General features: G+C 42.7%; 1 protein-coding gene across 1 annotated transcript; it reads right to left on the bottom strand.

Moving 5' to 3' along the window:
- Window positions 1-2,173: 2,173 nt before the first annotated feature.
- Window positions 2,174-15,484, bottom strand: LOC124145084 (15-hydroxyprostaglandin dehydrogenase [NAD(+)]-like). The gene is made up of 7 exons (XM_046514762.2): window positions 15,215-15,484; window positions 14,935-15,058; window positions 14,144-14,250; window positions 13,574-13,670; window positions 11,082-11,158; window positions 8,007-8,158; window positions 2,174-3,313 (listed from the first exon to the last, which is right to left on the bottom strand). Exons 1-7 carry the CDS (start codon window positions 15,305-15,307, stop codon window positions 3,187-3,189), a joined length of 777 nt encoding a protein of 258 aa, XP_046370718.1. The 5' UTR covers window positions 15,308-15,484; the 3' UTR covers window positions 2,174-3,186.
- Between the last annotated feature and the right edge of the window lie 4,817 nt (window positions 15,485-20,301).

Raw genomic sequence — 20,301 nt, 5'->3', positions numbered from 1 at the left:
TTTGTGAAATTTAATCTAAAAACAGTGAACCAGACAAAGAGATGGGTATGTTGTGCAACCAACTACTGCTATCACACACCTCAGATCCACCAGTGACATATTGAAGTTAACAAAATTATATTGTTGGCTTCAGTTCCTGTACACTGCATTTCAAACGAAATGTTAGCCTCTAAAATAGCATGCATCCATTAAGGAGATATTTCTCTTTCCCAAAACATTTCATATCTTAAGAACTGCTATTGCTACATAAATAATTATTTAATGTATTTCAAGTCTGAAAATGGGACTTTGCAGAAATTGAGATCGATGCCAAGTTTCTCTTGTGCATTGTATTCCTATAGTTTTAAAATATAATGAGACGACAAAATGTTATTTTTACCCTTAAGGTCCCTTATTTAATGGTTGGTCAGAGATATTTATATATTAAAGGCGAAGCTTATTCATTTTGAAACCATCATCAAAGCAGTTTATGGGACTTGCTGAATCAATGGTTTGATTTACAGGCCGTCTGTGTGTAACGAACGTTGCTGAGCGAGACCTTAAAAAGTAGGTAGCATGACCTCTCAGGTGACCCTGTGTGACTGAGTATGTAAAAAAGACTGAAAGGGTCATTATGTTATAGGGTTACACTTTCAACACACATAAACCTACCCTGGTCAAAGTCAGAATACAGAAAAGTTTTGTTTGTTGTTTAACGCCGCACTCGGCAATATTACGGCTATATGACGGTTGTCTGTAAACAATCAAATATGGACCAGACATTCCAGTGATTGACATGAACATCGATCTACGCAAATGGGATATGATGACATGCATCAACCAAGTAAGCGATCCTGACTACCCGATCCCGTTAGTCGCCTCAGACAAGCAAAGTTGCCCTTCACAGCAGGCATGGGTTGCTAACACCTATTCTACCCCAGATCTTCATGGGTCTACAGAAATGAAGTCTTAGTTGGTCACCGCATAGTCGATTCAATATTTATATATGGACTCCAGACCAATTTCAAACAACTATCTATTCCTGCAGCATGCAAGACTTGAGGTTACAAATGAAACTAACTGGTTTAGCACGTGATAAACTTGCCCAAACTGCTTCAGTGAAGTAATCAGCTGGGGAACATTTCAGAATCATAATTTCTACCTGAATACTGAACTGTATGTTCAGTGGTAAGTCACTGACTTCCCAAGATATTTTGTTGAATCTTATGACATTTTAAGCTTTTTCACAACATGGACGCTTAAAATGTTTCCGTATTTGCAGTATGAAGCTACCCTTACCAACAAAATTGTACACCAATCTAGGAGTAATGTAGTAAGTCCTAGTAAACTGTGTTGGAAGAGATATATTATTGCCAGACTTAATGACAAAGTTTTAGTTTCTACAACGTTTGTACTTCTGAAGTTTAATCCCTACTGCTTGATCTCTGCCATCGTTTTAGGACAACAAAGGAAGTTGCCAAAACTCAGATCAAGTCTTTCGAAATACTTCTACCTATTTTGCAATTTAACTAGCCGATCCTCTACGCAGATGACACTTCAAGATACTTCACACACAGGTTTTACATATCAGAGTAAAATATCAGCGATTAATGAGATTCACCTACACCATACCTCATGCTAGTGAGAATTTAAGGGACAACCATAGTGCCGATCAGGTATGTGTGTTTGTTGTAACGTTCGACGGTGGTCTGTTAATAATCAAGTCTAACCACCCGAACCATCTATACAACTGATGGCAAGCAAAAGTTGGTTAGGACCACAGGTTTCATGAAGTAAGATTGTGACTTGGCTGTATGCCATCAAGCCTCCTAGCATGGATAGTTGGTCATACTTTAAATCACTGGGTTGCCTTGGATACTAACAGACTGACATGATGTACCTGGACTATTGCTGACTGCGGCACAGAACATTCACTCACATGGTGACAACTGCATGTATTAGAAAACCAACATTGTTACTAATCTACAACATTGCTAGAATATTACTGTCATGGAACAACATCCATTCATTACCAGCAACAAATCTTGTGCCCAGTAGAAAGAAGTGAGAAGGAATTAATTCCACAATTCGATTCGGCTCCTAAGTCAGATGAACTGTTGCCTAAATCCAAGTTGGTAGAAACCTCAAGTTCTAATACAGAGTTCTCAGTTGTTCAGCAGGAAGAAAATCATAATGCAAAAATATGAATAATTTATTGTCAACCATCTGCTTATTTAAGATACAAAAAAAACTAACTGCGAATGTTAAATCTCTACACCAGTAGATATTCTGTCTAATGCTATCTATACTTTGTATACTCTATATACCAATCTGAAGAACACCTGGGCTCACTTGCACAAAGCGATCTTAGTGTTACGACTATTGTAAGCCTATGTTAAAGTATGGGAGTTACGATCATCTTAGCGCTAAGATCGCTTTGTGCAAGCGGGCCCTGGTTCTTTCCTAGTACTATGTCATGTCAGATTAACTGTAGTAATATGAGTCATGTGACAAACCTGTGCAATGATTTGGTGCCAAATTGGCAGAGTAATACTTGGCTTGCATGGATTGCGAGCAAGATGTGGTGATCGTCTGAAAATTTTGTTCCGTTTTCACATTATTATGTTATTAGAAAGACATGGGACGACAAATATTAGTGTTCATCTATCTCATTGTGGTAACACATTTGAAATGCTTGATGATGATGGGCTATCCTATTGTGTTATATATATATATATATATATATATATATATATATATAAGGTACTAGGGCTGGGACGGGTAACTCGGGCACCTGGGTCGGGTGGGTACTGAGTAGGACCTGGGTACCCACAGGACTACCCGCACCTGTGGTTAGTCACGGGATATATTGTTAATTGACAAAAAAAATCTAAAACTCTATGGTTACACTGCAAGTCACTATTGTTCGCATTTCTTTCTGACTATGCACCCATTCCTTCTGACCTTTATAGGTTTGAAAAAAGATAAAACTTCAGTCAACTTCAGTGCATGCATGACCAGATCGTTTTATACGTGTATCTAAATACATTTTACCAGGGCTACAGTCAAACTATTCCCAATCGGACTTTTACACCCAAGTCTTGAGACATAGAGCAGGTATCCAAGTAGCGTCGGGTAATAGCGTGGTGGGTACCCGGGTAGTAAATTTGGACTCGTCCCAGCCCTATAAGGTACACTGATAGGTGATCATAGCTTATTTTTCATATCTGGTCTTTTTATGTGTATTCCATCTCTCTTAGTAACTGTAACAACTACACCATTCTTATCAGGGAGGTCCAGAAGTTGTTCAAAGGCATCAACCACCTCTTTCACTCTGAAACAAAAACATGAAATGTGAACACAATATAAGCGATATTATAACGACTTGTGCAACTGCTGTTGACTCCTGTAACAAACCTCCATTACAAGCTCACAAGTCAATTAATTGTGTGTGTAACTCTTGGGAGTCCACACGGCAATACACAGTACAAGAAACTTTAAAGAAAAGAAGCCAAAGGCCACACTTTTTATTTATCGTTGCTTGGTGAAATGGAAAACAGAAATTTTGATTTTGCTCTTTTTTTTATAACATGCTGATAAGCTGATAGTATATTGCACCCACAAAATAGTTTTTACAACATGACCCACTATCAATAATTATGCATCAATGTTTCAAAAACAAACAAGACACTGCAGACAATAACACCCCATTGCTTGAAGCAACAGCTGTGTTGAATGCTCTCCTCATGCATTAAACCATTTTTATATTTTTTATACCAGCTGACCTGCAACTGTAATGAAGAAGCAAGCTAAAACAAGATTAAATTGCTTTTTTCCCAACCTACCATTACCTGTAGAAAATCTTTGCTAGTTACACCAAAGACCCGGGTTCGATTCCCAACATGGGATCCCGTTAGCCGCCTCTGACGACAAGCATAGTCGCCTTTTACGGCAAGCATGGTTTGCAGAGGACCTATTCTACCCTGGAACTTCCAGCTGCTCAGATTCTGTATGTATCGGATTCTGTGGGTGTGGGTGTGGGTGGGTGGGTGGATCAGGCAGGAGTCCCCACCAACCACTGCTGGTCATAAGAGGCAGCCAGATCAGGCAGGAGTCCCCACGAACCACTGATGGTTGTAAGAGGCAGCCAGATCAGGCAGGAGTCCCCACCAACCACTGATGGTTGTAAGAGGCAGCCAGATCAGGCAGGAGTCCCCACCAACCACTGCAGGTTGTAAGAGGCAGCTAGATCAGGCAGGAGTCCCCACCAACCACTGCTGGTCGTAAGAGGTAGCCAGATCAGGCAGGAGTCCCCACCAACCACTGCAGGTTGTAAGAGGCAGCTAGATCAGGCAGGAGTCCCCACCAACCACTGCTGGTCGTAAGAGGTAGCCAGATCAGGCAGGAGTCCCCACCAACCACTGAAAGTCGTAAGAGGCAGCCAGATCAGGCAGGAGTCCCCACCAACCACTGCTGGTTGTAAGAGGCAGCCAGATCAGGCAGGAGTCCCCACCAACCACTGATGGTCATAAGAGGCAGCCAGATCAGGCAGGAGTCCCCACCAACCACTGCTGGTCGTAAGAGGCAGCCAGATCAGGCAGGAGTCCCCACCAACCACTGATGGTTGTAAGAGGCAGCTAGATCAGGCAGGAGTCCCCATCAACCACTGATGGTTGTAAGAGGCAGCCAGATCAGGCAGGAGTCCCCACCAACCACTGCAGGGTGTAAGAGGCAGCCAGATCAGGCAGTAGTTCCCACCAACCACTGCTGGTCGTAAGAGGCAGCCAGATCAGGCAGGAGTCCCCACCAACCACTGATGGTTGTAAGAGGCAGCCAGATCAGGCAGGAGTCCCCACCAACCACTGCTGGTCGTAAGAGGCAGCCAGATCAGGCAGGAGTCCCCACCAACCACTGATGGTTGTAAGAGGCAGCCAGATCAGGCAGGAGTCCCCACCAACCACTGCTGGTCGTAAGAGGCAGCCAGATCAGGCAGGAGTCCCCACCAACCACTGCTGGTCGTAAGAGGCAGCTAGATCAGGCAGGAGTCCCCACCAACCACTGCTGGTCATAAGAGGCAGCCAGATCAGGCAGGAGTCCCCACGAACCACTGATGGTTGTAAGAGGCAGCCAGATCAGGCAGGAGTCCCCACCAACCACTGATGGTTGTAAGAGGCAGCCAGATCAGGCAGGAGTCCCCACCAACCACTGCAGGTTGTAAGAGGCAGCTAGATCAGGCAGGAGTCCCCACCAACCACTGCTGGTCGTAAGAGGTAGCCAGATCAGGCAGGAGTCCCCACCAACCACTGCAGGTTGTAAGAGGCAGCTAGATCAGGCAGGAGTCCCCACCAACCACTGCTGGTCGTAAGAGGTAGCCAGATCAGGCAGGAGTCCCCACCAACCACTGAAAGTCGTAAGAGGCAGCCAGATCAGGCAGGAGTCCCCACCAACCACTGCTGGTTGTAAGAGGCAGCCAGATCAGGCAGGAGTCCCCACCAACCACTGCTGGTCATAAGAGGCAGCCAGATCAGGCAGGAGTCCCCACCAACCACTGCTGGTCGTAAGAGGCAGCCAGATCAGGCAGGAGTCCCCACCAACCACTGATGGTTGTAAGAGGCAGCTAGATCAGGCAGGAGTCCCCATCAACCACTGATGGTTGTAAGAGGCAGCCAGATCAGGCAGGAGTCCCCACCAACCACTGATTGTTGTAAGAGGCAGCCAGATCAGGCAGTAGTTCCCACCAACCACTGCTGGTCGTAAGAGGCAGCCAGATCAGGCAGGAGTCCCCACCAACCACTGATGGTTGTAAGAGGCAGCCAGATCAGGCAGGAGTCCCCACCAACCACTGATGGTTGTAAGAGGCAGCCAGATCAGGCAGGAGTCCCCACCAACCACTGCTGGTCGTAAGAGGCAGCCAGATCAGGCAGGAGTCCCCACCAACCACTGATGGTTGTAAGAGGCAGCCAGATCAGGCAGGAGTCCCCACCAACCACTGCTGGTCGTAAGAGGCAGCCAGATCAGGCAGGAGTCCCCACCAACCACTGCTGGTCGTAAGAGGCAGCCAGATCAGGCAGGAGTCCCCACCAACCACTGATGGTTGTAAGAGGCAGCCAGATCAGGCAGGAGTCCCCACCAACCACTGATGGTTGTAAGAGGCAGCCAGATCAGGCAGGAGTCCCCACCAACCACTGCTGGTCGTAAGAGGCAGCTAGATCAGGCAGGAGTCCCCACCAACCACTGCTGGTCGTAAGAGGCAGCCAGATCAGGCAGGAGTCCCCACCAACCACTGCTGGTCGTAAGAGGCAGCCAGATCAGGCAGGAGTCCCCACCAACCACTGATGGTTGTAAGAGGCAGCCAGATCAGGCAGGAGTCCCCACCAACCACTGCTGGTCGTAAGAGGCAGCCAGATCAGACAGGAGTCCCCACCAACCACTGCTGGTCGTAAGAGGCAGCCAGATCAGGCAGGAGTCCCCACCAACCACTGATGGTTGTAAGAGGCAGCCAGATCAGGCAGGAGTCCCCACCAACCACTGCTGGTCGTAAGAGGCAGCCAGATCAGGCAGCAGTCCCCACCAACCACTGATGGTTGTAAGAGGCAGCTAGATCAGGCAGGAGTCCCCACGAACCACTGATGGTTGTAAGAGGCAGCTAGATCAGGCAGGAGTCCCCACCAACCACTGATGGTTGTAAGAGGCAGCCAGATCAGGCAGGAGTCCCCACCAACCACTGCTGGTCGTAAGAGGCAGCTAGATCAGGCAGGAGTCCCCACCAACCACTGCTGGTCGTAAGAGGCAGCCAGATCAGGCAGGAGTCCCCACCAACCACTGATGGTTGTAAGAGGCAGCTAGATCAGGCAGGAGTCCCCACCAACCACTGATGGTTGTAAGAGGCAGCTAGATCAGGCATGAGTCCCCACCAACCACTGATGGTTGTAAGAGGCAGCTAGATCAGGCAGGAGTCCCCACCAACCACTGATGGTTGTAAGAGGCAGCCAGATCAGGCAGGAGTCCCCACCAACCACTGATGGTTGTAAGAGGCAGCCAGATCAGGCAGGAGTCCCCACCAACCACTGCTGGTCGTAAGAGGCAGCTAGATCAGGCAGGAGTCCCCACCAACCACTGCTGGTCGTAAGAGGCAGCCAGATCAGGCAGGAGTCCCCACCAACCACTGCTGGTCGTAAGAGGCAGCTAGATCAGGCAGGAGTCCCCACCAACCACTGCTGGTCGTAAGAGGCAGCCAGATCAGGCAGGAGTCCCCACCAACCACTGCTGGTCGTAAGAGGCAGCCAGATCAGGCAGGAGTCCCCACCAACCACTGATGGTTGTAAGAGGCAGCCAGATCAGGCAGGAGTCCCCACCAACCACTGCTGGTCGTAAGAGGCAGCCAGATCAGGCAGGAGTCCCCACCAACCACTGCTGGTCGTAAGAGGCAGCTAGATCAGGCAGGAGTCCCCACCAACCACTGCTGGTCGTAAGAGGCAGCTAGATCAGGCAGGAGTCCCCACCAACCACTGCTGGTCGTAAGAGGCAGCCAGATCAGGCAGGAGTCCCCACCAACCACTGCTGGTCGTAAGAGGCAGCCAGATAAGGCAGGAGTCCCCACCAACCACTGATGGTTGTAAGAGGCAGCCAGATCAGGCAGGAGTCCCCACCAACCAATGCAGGTTGTAAGAGGCAGCTGGATCAGGCAGGTCAGGCTCTGTCAACACAGTTGATTGTGTGTCAATGTTCCCAATGACTTGGGACATTGCACATACTTTCATCACTGGTTTGTTCTGTTATTTACATTTCATCATATAGCTGGAATATCGATGATACAATCTTTTCTCAAACACATTTTAAATAGTATAAGCCTTGTCCTAACCACAAAGTGAAAAGTCAGCATTTAGTATACACTATTTGATATTCAGCTTGCTTCATACACCCTTCTGAATTGTCCAGGCTGTCATTTAGAAGTTTCCAAAATACAAACCATGATGTTGCATCACCAGGACATATTCCTATTGTGTTAATATAATACTGATACTCACGACATTATGCCCAGCATCTTCACCAGCTCTTGTGCATCATCAGCATACAGAGACTTGCTGCCATCGTCAATTCCTTTCATTATGTCAGTCTCCGCAAACGTTGGACACATGCAGCAGAAGCTTAGACCCATTGATCCCAAATGAGGATTGGCCTTAAAATGTAAAAACAGTTGGAGTAATAACTTCTTTTCTAGATTCACCCTGATGATGTATTTGGACTTGTCAGCACCATACCCATGGGTTTCACGATAGATGTCAAAGGTCTGCATCACTGCAGTCTGCCCTCCTACATTAAGTGGACACACTGTGATATAACTGAAATACTTTTCGAAGTGATAGTGAACCGAACAACCTGTATTCATGCAGCACATTTAACACAGGTTTAGAGTTTCACTTTAGTTTGTTGATCTGATGTTTAGAGGTGTGATGATAGGGTGGGGTTTAGAGTTTCACTGTAGTTTGTTGATCTGATGTTTAGAAGTGTGATGATACGGTGGGGTTTAGAGTTTCACTGTAGTTTGTTGATCTGATGTTTAGAGGTGTGATGATAGGGTGGGGTTTAGAGTTTCACTTTAGTTTGTTGATCTGATGTTTAGAAGTGTGATGATACGGTGGGGTTTAGAGATTCACTGTAGCTTGTTGATCTGATGTGTACAGGTGTGATGATAGGCTGGGGTTTAGAGAATCACTTTAGTTTGTTGATCTGATGTTTACAGGTGTGATGATAGGCTGGGGTTTAGAGTTTCGCTTCAGTTTGTTGATCTGATGTTTAGAAGTGTGATGATACGGTGGGGTTTAGAGATTCACTGTAGCTTGTTGATCTGATGTGTACAGGTGTGATGATACGGTGGGGTTTAGAGATTCACTGTAGCTTGTTGATCTGATGTGTACAGGTGTGATGATAGGCTGGGGTTTAGAGAATCACTTTAGTTTGTTGATCTGATGTTTACAGGTGTGATGATAGGCTTGGGTTTAGAGTTTCGCTTCAGTTTGTTGATCTGATGTTTAGAAGCGTGATGATACGGTGGGGTCTAGAGATTCACTGTAGCTTGTTGATCTGATGTGTACAGGTGTGATGATAGGCTAGGGTTTAGAGATTCACTTTAGTTTGTTCATCTGATGTTTAGAGGTGTGATGATAGGGTGGGGTTTAGAGTTTCGCTTCAGTTTGTTGATCTGATGTTTAGAAGTGTGATGATACGGTGGGGTTTAGAGATTCACTGTAGTTTGTTGATCTGATGTGTACAGGTGTGATGATAGGCTGGGGTTTAGAGATTCACTTTAGTTTGTTGATCTGATGTTTAGAGGTGTGATGATAGGGTGGGGTTTAGAGTTTCACTTTAGTTTGTTGATCTGATATTTAGAGGTGTGATGATATAGTGGGGTTTAGAGTTTCACTTTAGTTTGTTGATCTGATGTTTAGAGGTGTGATGATAGGGTGGGGTTTAGAGTTTCACTGTAGTTTGTTGATCTGATGTTTAGAGGTGTGATGATAGGGTGGGGTTTAGATTTTCACTGTAGTTTGTTGATCTGATGTTTAGAGGTGTGATGATAGGGTGGGGTTTAGAGTTTCACTGTAGTTTGTTGATCTGATGTTTAGAGGTGTGATGATAGGTGGGGTTTAGAGTTTCACTGTAGTTTGTTGATCTGATGTTTAGAGGTGTGATGATAGGGTGGGGTTTAGAGTTTCACTGTAGTTTGTTGATCTGATGTTTAGAGGTGTGATGATAGGGTGGGGTTTAGAGTTTCACTGTAGTTTGTTGATCTGATGTTTAGAGGTGTGATGATAGGTGGGGTTTAGAGTTTCACTGTAGTTTGTTGATCTGATGTTTAGAGGTGTGATGATAGGGTGGGGTTTAGAGTTTCACTGTAGTTTGTTGATCTGATGTTTAGAGGTGTGATGATAGGTTGGGTTTAGAGATTCACTGTAGTTTGTTGATCTGATGTTTAGAGGTGTGATGATAGGTTGGGTTTAGAGTTTCACTGTAGTTTGTTGATCTGATGTTTAGAGGTGTCATGATAGGGTGGGGTTTAGAGTTTCGCTTTAGTTTGTTGATCTGATGTTTAGAGGTGTGATGATAGGTTGGGTTTAGAGATTCACTGTAGTTTGTTGATCTGATGTTTAGAGGTGTGATGATAGGTTGGGTTTAGAGATTCACTGTAGTTTGTTGATCTGATGTTTAGAGGTGTGATGATAGGTGGGGTTTAGAGTTTCACTGTAGTTTGTTGATCTGATGTTTAGAGGTGTGATGATAGGTGGGGTTTAGAGTTTCACTGTAGTTTGTTGATCTGATGTTAAGAGGTGTGATGATAGGGTGGGGTTTAGAGTTTCACTGTAGTTTGTTGATCTGATGTTAAGAGGTGTGATGATAGGGTGGGGTTTAGAGTTTCACTGTAGTTTGTTGATCTGATGTTTAGAGGTGTGATGATAGGCTGGGGTTGCGATATGATATGTATAGATCTGGATACTATGGATGCGATATGACTGTATCCTGATACAGTTCTCTTATTTCATAAGTTGATGGGGTATTTTCAGGTGAATCACAGCCACAATTCATTTAAAAGAAAATTGTTTTCAAATTTCAGACATCAAAGATGGGACATAGTAGGGCAGATACATATAGGCTAGAGGGCACTGGGAATGTTATGCTAATTAAAGTCAACTGGGAAATAACGAGAGAATCAGCGTAAGCTGGTTGTTGAACAGTTTCGTTTAGCATTTTCAATCTGTTATCATTCACATGTTTTTACATCAACATAATGTATAACGTAATGTATCGTATGTAATGCGATACAGGGGTTGTAAATCAGTGTATTGTACTGTTGGCCTTGTATTAGGATACAATACTGTATCGCTGTATCATTATACCACTACTAATGTTTGGAATTAAAACACTTCCAGACTGCTTTACTTCGGGCTTTCCTCCCACATTAAGCTGACACGCTGTGATATAACTGGAATACTGTTAAAAGTGGCGTTAAACCCAACTCACTCACACTCACTGCCAGACTGACCACCATGGAGAAACCTCATTTACTCACTCGGTCCTGAGCAGTAACCTTAACTAACACTCACCGCCCAGCTTCGTGTGTAACCAACAACTCCGAATTTGGAAGCCGCATAAACTGGTGTGACATACACAGGCGAGAGACCTGCGAAGAGATGTATCACTACTTGTTACAGAAACTAAAGTACTCATGGAAATGAAAAAAACCTGATTTGCTGGATTTAATAATCGACACAAAGCATTACGTAGATGTAAATACGAAATAACAAAACAACTGGAAAAGTACTAGTCTGGATTTGCTAGTTTTATCTCAGTTCTCAATACAAAATGTGCTTTACAGGAGGTTATTTTTGTAGGCACTTTCAACATTCAAAAATAAAACTAAGTCCAAATTGACATGGCAGAAACAGGCTATAGGTATTATGCAAATTAGCCTGGAAAAAAGTTATCAAAAAAACAATAAAAATAACAGCTATGTTTATGTACATAATAATAATGACATGTAAGTGGTTGTTTGAGAAGGGAATATGTAACTTTTACGTTCTGATTTTTGACGATGTTACACTATCCCACAATGCCACTCACAAATCAGTAACCACTGACAAATCACATGCACGTGGGTTTCAAGCACCTGTTTTCACCTGTCGTCAAGGTGTCATAGATCAAGGACATTCACCTTGGTCTACTAACACCTGGTTATGCTCAGTTTCACAATAGTCTGTTTTGTTCATATTTTTACACACTTTTACGTGTAAAAAGACATAAAAACCTTTGATACGCTGTATTTGTGCCAAGGGCCAATTAGTACTAATTGAGTTGTTTGCATATTTATATATTTTGTATATTAACTGCATTTATTTAAAATCTGAGATCGAAAAAACAGGGTTTTTTTCATTTCCGTGAGTACTTTAGCTCTCTGATTGCCTGGTCTATACATGTCAGCTGGTTGGCCTTTACAGTCATGATGACGTCCTAGTCACTTGACAGTCACATCATAAGTGACCCTTTTGTATACCTTGGCTTGTAAGGTGAGGTGAGGTGAAATTGGGTTTAACGTCGCGTCCAAGATTATTGCACTTATATAGCGACGTGCATGCACGTGTGTGTGTGTGGTTGCTTGTACTAGTCCGGACTGATGCCGATTTATAGTGCTAGCACACTGAGATACAATGCCGCAGTTTAACATGAATACCTCACTCAGACACAGTATACTGACTCCGAGGCCGACCAGTCCTTGTTTTAGCCCCTTAATGCCGAGCGCCAGACAGGGTAACAACATGTACCATTTCTTAACGTTTTTTGGTATGACATGGCCGGGGATCGAACCCCAGACCTTCCGCTCTCCGGGCGGACGCTCTACCTCTAGACCACGGAGGCGGTTACCTTGGCTTGTAATAATCTGACTAGACAATCCTGTGAACAATCCTTGGCGTCTGGGTACAATGACATATAATTAACCAAGTCACCTAGCCTGATCACCCAATCCATCTGGTCGCCTCTTACGACATGCAAAGTTTCGAAAATCTTAACTTCAAAAGAACATCAAACTTGAAGCAAATCCAAGACCCTAGCTGAATATTTTAAACAGATGTTTTCATCGCATTTGCATTGTTTATTAAAAATCATCTTGGGAAAAAGGCTTTGAAAAGATTTAAAAACTGCTCCCTAAAAACCACTATAATCAACAGTAATGACATATAGCAAATATATCTGGGAGGTTGGTTCAAATGGTAATTGCCTTGTTTCAGAAATGTGAAGAGAAGGGACCCATGTTATCAGATAGGGGTCATATGTGTTTTTGAGGCATCTATGATCTGTGGCCTTCTGTATGCTGTGGTACTTACAGTGACACCTCATTAATCCACAACCTTGTAATCTGGACGCCCTATTCTGTGGGAACATCTATATACTACTAATTTAAAGGGACATTCCTATGTACCCATGATTTTGTTATCTCAGAAATTTGTTAATCAGGACAATTTGTTAATCAGGACAGTTTTTTAATTCGGAAACTTTGTTAACCAAGATACTTAGATAATCTGGACAATATATTAATCAAAACATTTCTCAATCAGGCAGTTTTGTTAATATGGACAATTTGTTAATCTAGACAATTTGTTAATCAGGAGACTATGTTAATCTGGACAATTTGTTAATCAGGAGACTATGTTAATCTGGACAATTTGTTAATCAGGAGACTATGTTAATCTAGACAATTTGATAATCAGGAGACTATATGTTAATCTGGACAATTTGTTAATCAAGAGACTATGTTAATCTAGACAAATTGATAATCAGGAGACTATATGTTAATCTGGACAATTTGTTAATCAGGAAATTATGTTAATCTGGACAATTTGTTAATCAGCAGACTATGTTAATCTAGACAATTTGTTAATCAGGAGACTATGTTAATCTGGACAATTTGTTAATCAGGAGACTATGTTAATCTAGACAATTTGATAATCAGGAGACTATGTTAATCTGAACAATTTGCTGGAAACTGTTCGGAATAGGGGGTTTCACTGCACATAATTATAACAACTGATAGTGTAGATACCTGCAGCAGATGAGACGTTTATGATGAGGCCTCCATTTCCTCCCTTGTCACGTCTCAGAGCTTCCACTGCATACTGGGACCCCATGACAACACCCTTCTGCTCAACACGAACAAGCATGGTGTCAGTTCTAGTGCTATGCTAATACTGGTTAGAACTAAGTTCAGAGTAATCACCAAGATGGGGGCGTGGGATGGGGGGGTGAGATGGGGGCGTGAGATGGGGGCGTGGGATGGAGGCGTGGGATGGGGTGAGGGATGGGGGCGTGGGATGGGGGCATGGGATGGGGGCATGTGTTTTCACTGCAGTGAGTATATGTTGTCAGAGCATGCTGATTAATTCTGTGATATTAGCCCTGAACCCAATGTACCAACTGACAGGTTTGAGTGGAGTCTACAGAGACAGAGCAAGGATTTTCATAACAATAATTTAATTGTACAAAAGTCATGACGGCTGAGATGGCAGTTGACCCCTGGGTCCCACTGTGGGTCTGCCAGTGAGTACACTTAGTAATCAAACGTGGTATGAGTGACATCTTATTTACCAAGGAGCATAGGACATGTTCCACTAACCAGATTGATATCAATCATTTTATTCCATGCGCCTTCATCAGCTATGCCAGCATTGTTTACCACCATGTCTAGCTGCCCATACTGTTTCTTCACTGCATCAAATGTGGCTGAAAGTTGCAAATAACTTCAGTAACACACAATATTGCACAATATCTGTTCTAGCTGAGAGCCGCGATGGGGTCTTACAGTCACGTGATGTAGGGGCATGTCTTGACTGTAGAACCCCATCGCGGCTCTCAGCTATATGTGTTCATGACCTTCCTCTTTCTTTTTTTTTCATCTATATGTATACCGTATTCAACGTAATAAGCGCCCAGGGCGCTCTCAAAATTAGAAATAGGGGGCTCTTATTATTATATAATTTTGGTGGAAAAAAAACAACAGAGTTGAAAGATTGTAAATTTCGTGGTTTATGCTGACAGACTGTAATGATACAAAAGAAAAGTCTGTGTGTATTATACACAACAGACAGAATTTACCCCGTAATTAAGGGTGCATTTTACACACGGGTGCGTATAATACACAAATAAATAAGTCTTGTGTATATTGGTCGGAAGGGGTGCTAATTGGGATTGTTCACTAGCCAATACATTAGCAAATATCATGGTGGACGCTTATTAGAGAGGGGCGCTTATTACGTCAAATTCGGTACAAGTCTCAATGTTGTTGAGGTTACACACAAGGAGCCAAATAATGTGCTTAGGATTCAATTATACGTTACGAATATGTACTATAACGTATTCCAGTAATTAATGCTTTCAAGAAATATATTTCATAATGAGGATTCGAACCTTTGATGTCATTCTCGCGCGTCACGTCACACTTAAAGAAGAAAGCCCTGTCTCTGCTGTACTGTTGTTGGAAAGACGACACAGTTGCCTCCCCTGTTTGGACTTTGATATCGGCCACACAAACCTGTGGTAAACAGGAAATCAGTTAATCATTTATGTTAGCATGAATTTGGACGATTCCTCTAAAGAAATATCCTTTAAAGCTCACTAAACTATAGATACACTGTACAAAATCATTATGAACGGCCACTCGGAGACTCCAAATATCCTCTGAGCTTACGTTCGCTCCTCGCTTCAACAGGACTTCCGAGAAAGCTTTTCCTAAACCTTGCGCTGCTCCAGTAATCAGTGCAACTTTTCCCGATAATGACATGCTGATTTAAGGGTAATTTGGAACACGCAAAACCTAAAGAGCTGCACTTCAAAACAACCCTTTTGAACGTGAGTTTTCCAAGGTCCTTTGGTGTATAAAGGCTATTTCACTTGACGGCATGCATCCGCATTCGTCTCATCCAGACTGTTGTATCAGATGTGCGTTAACTGGATAAACGAGGGTCACAATGTCGTCGGCGTCATGTCACAGCGTTCGTTCTCCGAATGTGAACACTGTTAAATTTACATTCTCGTTTGAAATGTTTTGTAATAAAATGTACGAAAAACCACGGACCTATATAACCGGTTATACAAGTCCGTGGGAAAACTAAGAATGTAGATCTATATTTAATTGCGCAAAGTAAGCGAGTTAACATATATCCGTGTAATTATTCTAAAATATATAAAAAATACAAATACAAAAAATAAGGCAACTGGTGAAGTTATAGTGAACTTGAAGGCGTAATGACGATTATATCTTTAAAATTTATTAGATCAATATCTGGTATATCCACCATGTTGAGGGATACATGTACGTTGATCTCATTGCAGCCCAACCGTTTGACGGTACTTGTCCCACTGTCGAGAATTTACATTTTTTATTTGCCATTCGGGCAACTTGGGATATTGACGCCCCCCAAACAAAAACAGCAATTTAATGTTATAGAAGCACATGCGGCTCCCGTTGTGATAATAATATAGTCTTTATACAACATCTAATCAACAAAATAACAAGTCATTTTAGGTGTGCATCTTAGAAAATAACAAAATGACGCTGCATTTGTTAGGACAACACTGCTCCTATGATGAAATGAACTACTGCCGTGTACGTAATACAAACACCGTTGTTGACGTAATGAACTACCGTTTTGGACGTAATACAAACACCGTTGTTGACGTAATGAACTACCGCTGTGTACGTAATACAAACACCGTTGTTGACGTAATGAACTACCGCTGTGTACGTAATACAAACACCGTTGTTGACGTAATGAACTACCGCTGTGTACGTAATACAAACACCGTTGTTGACGTAATGATCTACTGCCGTGGACGTAATACAAACACCGTTGTTGACGTAATGATCTACTGCCGTGGACGTAATACAAACACCGTTGTTGACGTAATGAACTACTGCCGTGTACGTAATACAAACACCGTTGTTGACGTAATGATGTACTGCCGTGTACGTAATACAAACACCGTTGTTGACGTAATGAACTACTGCCGTGGACGTAACTAATGATTACTGATGTCACTCAGTGTAATGACGCAATAGTGCATCATTCTTGCCACGAATCACGTACGTTGACCCGGTACGCCTGTAACACGGGTTTAGGGATACTACTACTTCACAATATGTACGACTGATTGTTATTGGCAATGAGTGAGTGAGTGAGTGAGTGAGTGAGTTGGATTTAACGCCGCTTTTAACATTATTCCAGTTATATCACGGCGTGTCAGCTTAATGTGGGAGGAAAGCCCGAAGTGACGCAGGTCTAAGACGTTTACCACTTCGGTGAAACCCACGAGCACGGGTATGGTGCTGACAAACCTAGAAACATAATTGGGGCAAACCGGGATTCGATCCCACAATCATAGGTTTCTGGCGTGCCCAAGGGACGCAACTCTGCACAGCGAATCGCGGTGCCTTAGACGACTGGGCCACCCGTGCCCCTAATTGGCAATGAAATGATCATTAGCTCGGTACGTTTACCCATGAATGTTTTTCGTGTAAAACAAATTTCTTACTCTTGCTTATATATATGGTGGTGTATTGAGCGAGGTCGCTTTGAAAGTATTTCTGTTACATCAGGTACTTGATACTTAGTGAGTGAATGTTGATAAAGGATGCAGTCATCAATATGGATGCATGATCTGTATTTTTTTTTCGTAATCGAATCTGGACCAGACAAACCAGTGGTTGATATTATGAGCAATGTTTCAATGCCAACCTTGTTGTGTGATGCCAGGACCTCTGTGATGAAAGGGTCACTGAGCCCGACACCCTCATTCCGACCTAGTTCATAAGCATAGGGAACGACTGATCAACTGATAACAGATCCTCGCGACTACCGGACAGCATTTGCTTGGTGTGTTTTTTCTCTCATTTATTTTGAGTCGAATGTTACCATCAATCAGCCTATATGGTCAATCAGCCAATACTTAAGTCTCTTCATTGGCTCCCAATACGTGCTCGAGATGATTACAATAGTTCTCCCTGACACATCAGTTCATCAATAGAACAGCTCAACTACCACAGTGACTCTTTCGTTCCAACTCTAAGAATCAACTACAACCCCAAAGATGGGAACTTTAAAACGTTTGGATACTGTTCTTTCAAAACATCTGCTGTCGTTTAATGGGATTATACAACTGGATAAAACACCCAACAGTAAACAGTTTCCAGACCAGCCTAAAAACACACGCCTGTTTCAAACATTCTACTGTCATATAGGGACTGACAGATCGCTCACTGCATGCAAGAAGTCATGTTCTGTGTTGAGAGTCGTTTTTCATCCGCCTCATGCTGATGGACGTGTCCACATTTGGCGACTACCCAATGAGTGTCATCAGCTGGTTATGCAGACAACTGTGTGATGATGGAACAGATTCAGAGGTGGCAGTGCTAGCCATGCACACAATCGCCTTCACATCTTCAGACTGAATATTAACACCCGGGTGTGCAGGGATGACGTCTTGCAAGAACTAGTTCTTCCACGGTTCCAGGAGCATCCTCAGTTGCTGGTTTCTCAACCCTCATAGGGGGGATGAACTTGATGCCAGATCCATTCTGGCAGGATACCCAGTACGCTGAGAATACGTGCGAAAAGTGGATTCAAAAGGAGCTGCCGGCAAAATCGCAAGAGGTGGACACAAGCAGTACTAATGGTCACCTAGAGCAGACGTGTGCTTCTTTCAGCTTTCTTGTAGTACCGCCATGGAGAGTCATTTCACCAACTTTCTTTTTTCACCGATCCTCACCATATTCAACGAATGAATTCACAAAACTTTTGATGTCTAATGGTAATGAAATAGATTTACTGTGTCCTAAACAGTGTCAAAAGTATCACTTCTACATTTAGGTGACTTCCGTTTGCCTTTTTACCTGCTGGTTTACAAGACTTGCAAGAAAAAAACCAAGAAAACATGTTTCATCTATTATGGAAATTTATTGATCCATTTTTATGGAGAGGGGATTATACATTGGAATCATGGCACACAAAATAACTGTAAGATCTAAATTAAAAAAAATGTACTTGTCATACTTCATGCATTCAAACTAACGCACAAACAAAAATATTATCGTATGGTATGATATTGCCCCATGAATAACCCCAATTGAATTACAGGTACCCTGACTGATGTGGTAATTCCATTTCACGCTGGGGCATTTATTGCATATTTAGTATTTATTTACTATGTCACATCTGAGATAAATGCTATAAAGCACTGGACAATATTGGTGCAACAGTGGATAAATCTATAACAGACTCCAGTCTAATAGTAACATATCATCATTGTATTGCATTGTATCTTATTGTTTTGATAGGTTATTACACTCAGAAAGAGTATATTATCACATTTATTGCATTTCATTCACAAAGTAACAACTACTAAATATTCAATACACATATTCAACTTTGTAAGAGGCAACTGTAACCATGGTAAGGGTCTTCTATCTCAAACTAGTGACCAGATTCGAAGCAGGCAACTTGACATAAGCAGTACAATGGAGGAGTGAATTGGGCTTAACACAGCCTTCAGTTCAAACAGTGTTAGAGTTACAGTCTTCCAGTAACATTATGAAATGACATGACTGCTTCATATAGGTTGAAAGTCTGAAGGGTGGTAACTTTGACCACTTTGGTGACACCAATAAGCATCGATATTGTGTCCACCTACTCAGCATTCAAATCCAGGACAAGAATATCCTGGCACCTGAGAGGTTGAGACCCAAAAGGACACTGGGCCAAATACTGTATATCCTTGAATGGGTGCCTGGGGATCTTACACCCAGCATCTTTTGAAGGCAGGCATCTATTTTTTTCAGTATTGCAAACATTAAATTTCAATGAAGGGTGTTAAATTTGACCAGAACGAGTGAGATTTGCATTTTGTATGATGACAGCTTTTGTTTCTTACTATCACTTCAATGAGTACATAAAGGAATATCTATGTGTAGAGATAAAAGTTTCCCTGTCCATTTGCATTGATCTGGTAACAATTCACAGGCATTTATTTAATTTGTGAGCCTATCAGTCGTGTCTATTCAAGCCAGGCATCTATTCACCTATTCACATAAGTTCAATCACATCAATTGAAAATGTATCCAAACTGTGTGCCTTCCAACACAAAATTGTATACCCAACCATCACATACTCTTGTATGATGGCAATATTAAAACATGACTGCAGTATTGTAATATTGCCTTGCAATATCCACCCTGCGATATCTTGAGAGCCCTTCTTGTGATACATTCGAGAACTACTAATAATGCATGTACATGAAATATAATCTGTCACTACATAACATCTAGACCAACAGATAAAGGATTACCCTTAAAGTACTGTACATGTCCCAGATCCTTTGAACTAAGGATTGTCATACTATACCATGGATACATTATTAAAGATTTACAGAATGTACTAACAACCACTTCAAACCAAACTGCTTAAACATAATTCCTTTGAAAGCTGTACATTAATGCAATGTTATTAAAATCCTATCTTTTACACCGACATGATACATATCTGCGTTAAGATCTGAGGTCACCTCCATGGAAGTTTGCATGATGTCAACCAGGAGTGCACTTCAATCGCCCTGTCTAAATGAAGGCTGTTCTAGAGCCATTCAAATGTCAGCTTTTTAAAATGATTTGACTATTAAGCACCTTAATTCATTTGTTTGTTTCTTGTTTAATGCTGCACCCAGCAATATTCCAGCTACATGACATCTGTCTATAAATAATCAAATCTGGACCAGACAATCCAA

This window comes from Haliotis rufescens, unplaced genomic scaffold (assembly GCF_023055435.1).
Source record: "Haliotis rufescens isolate VD_foot unplaced genomic scaffold, xgHalRufe1.0.p SCAF_1, whole genome shotgun sequence".
Taxonomy (NCBI): domain Eukaryota; kingdom Metazoa; phylum Mollusca; class Gastropoda; order Lepetellida; family Haliotidae; genus Haliotis; species Haliotis rufescens.
The sequence above is the reverse complement of the archived record's forward strand: the minus strand, read 5'-3'. Positions and strand labels throughout refer to the sequence as shown.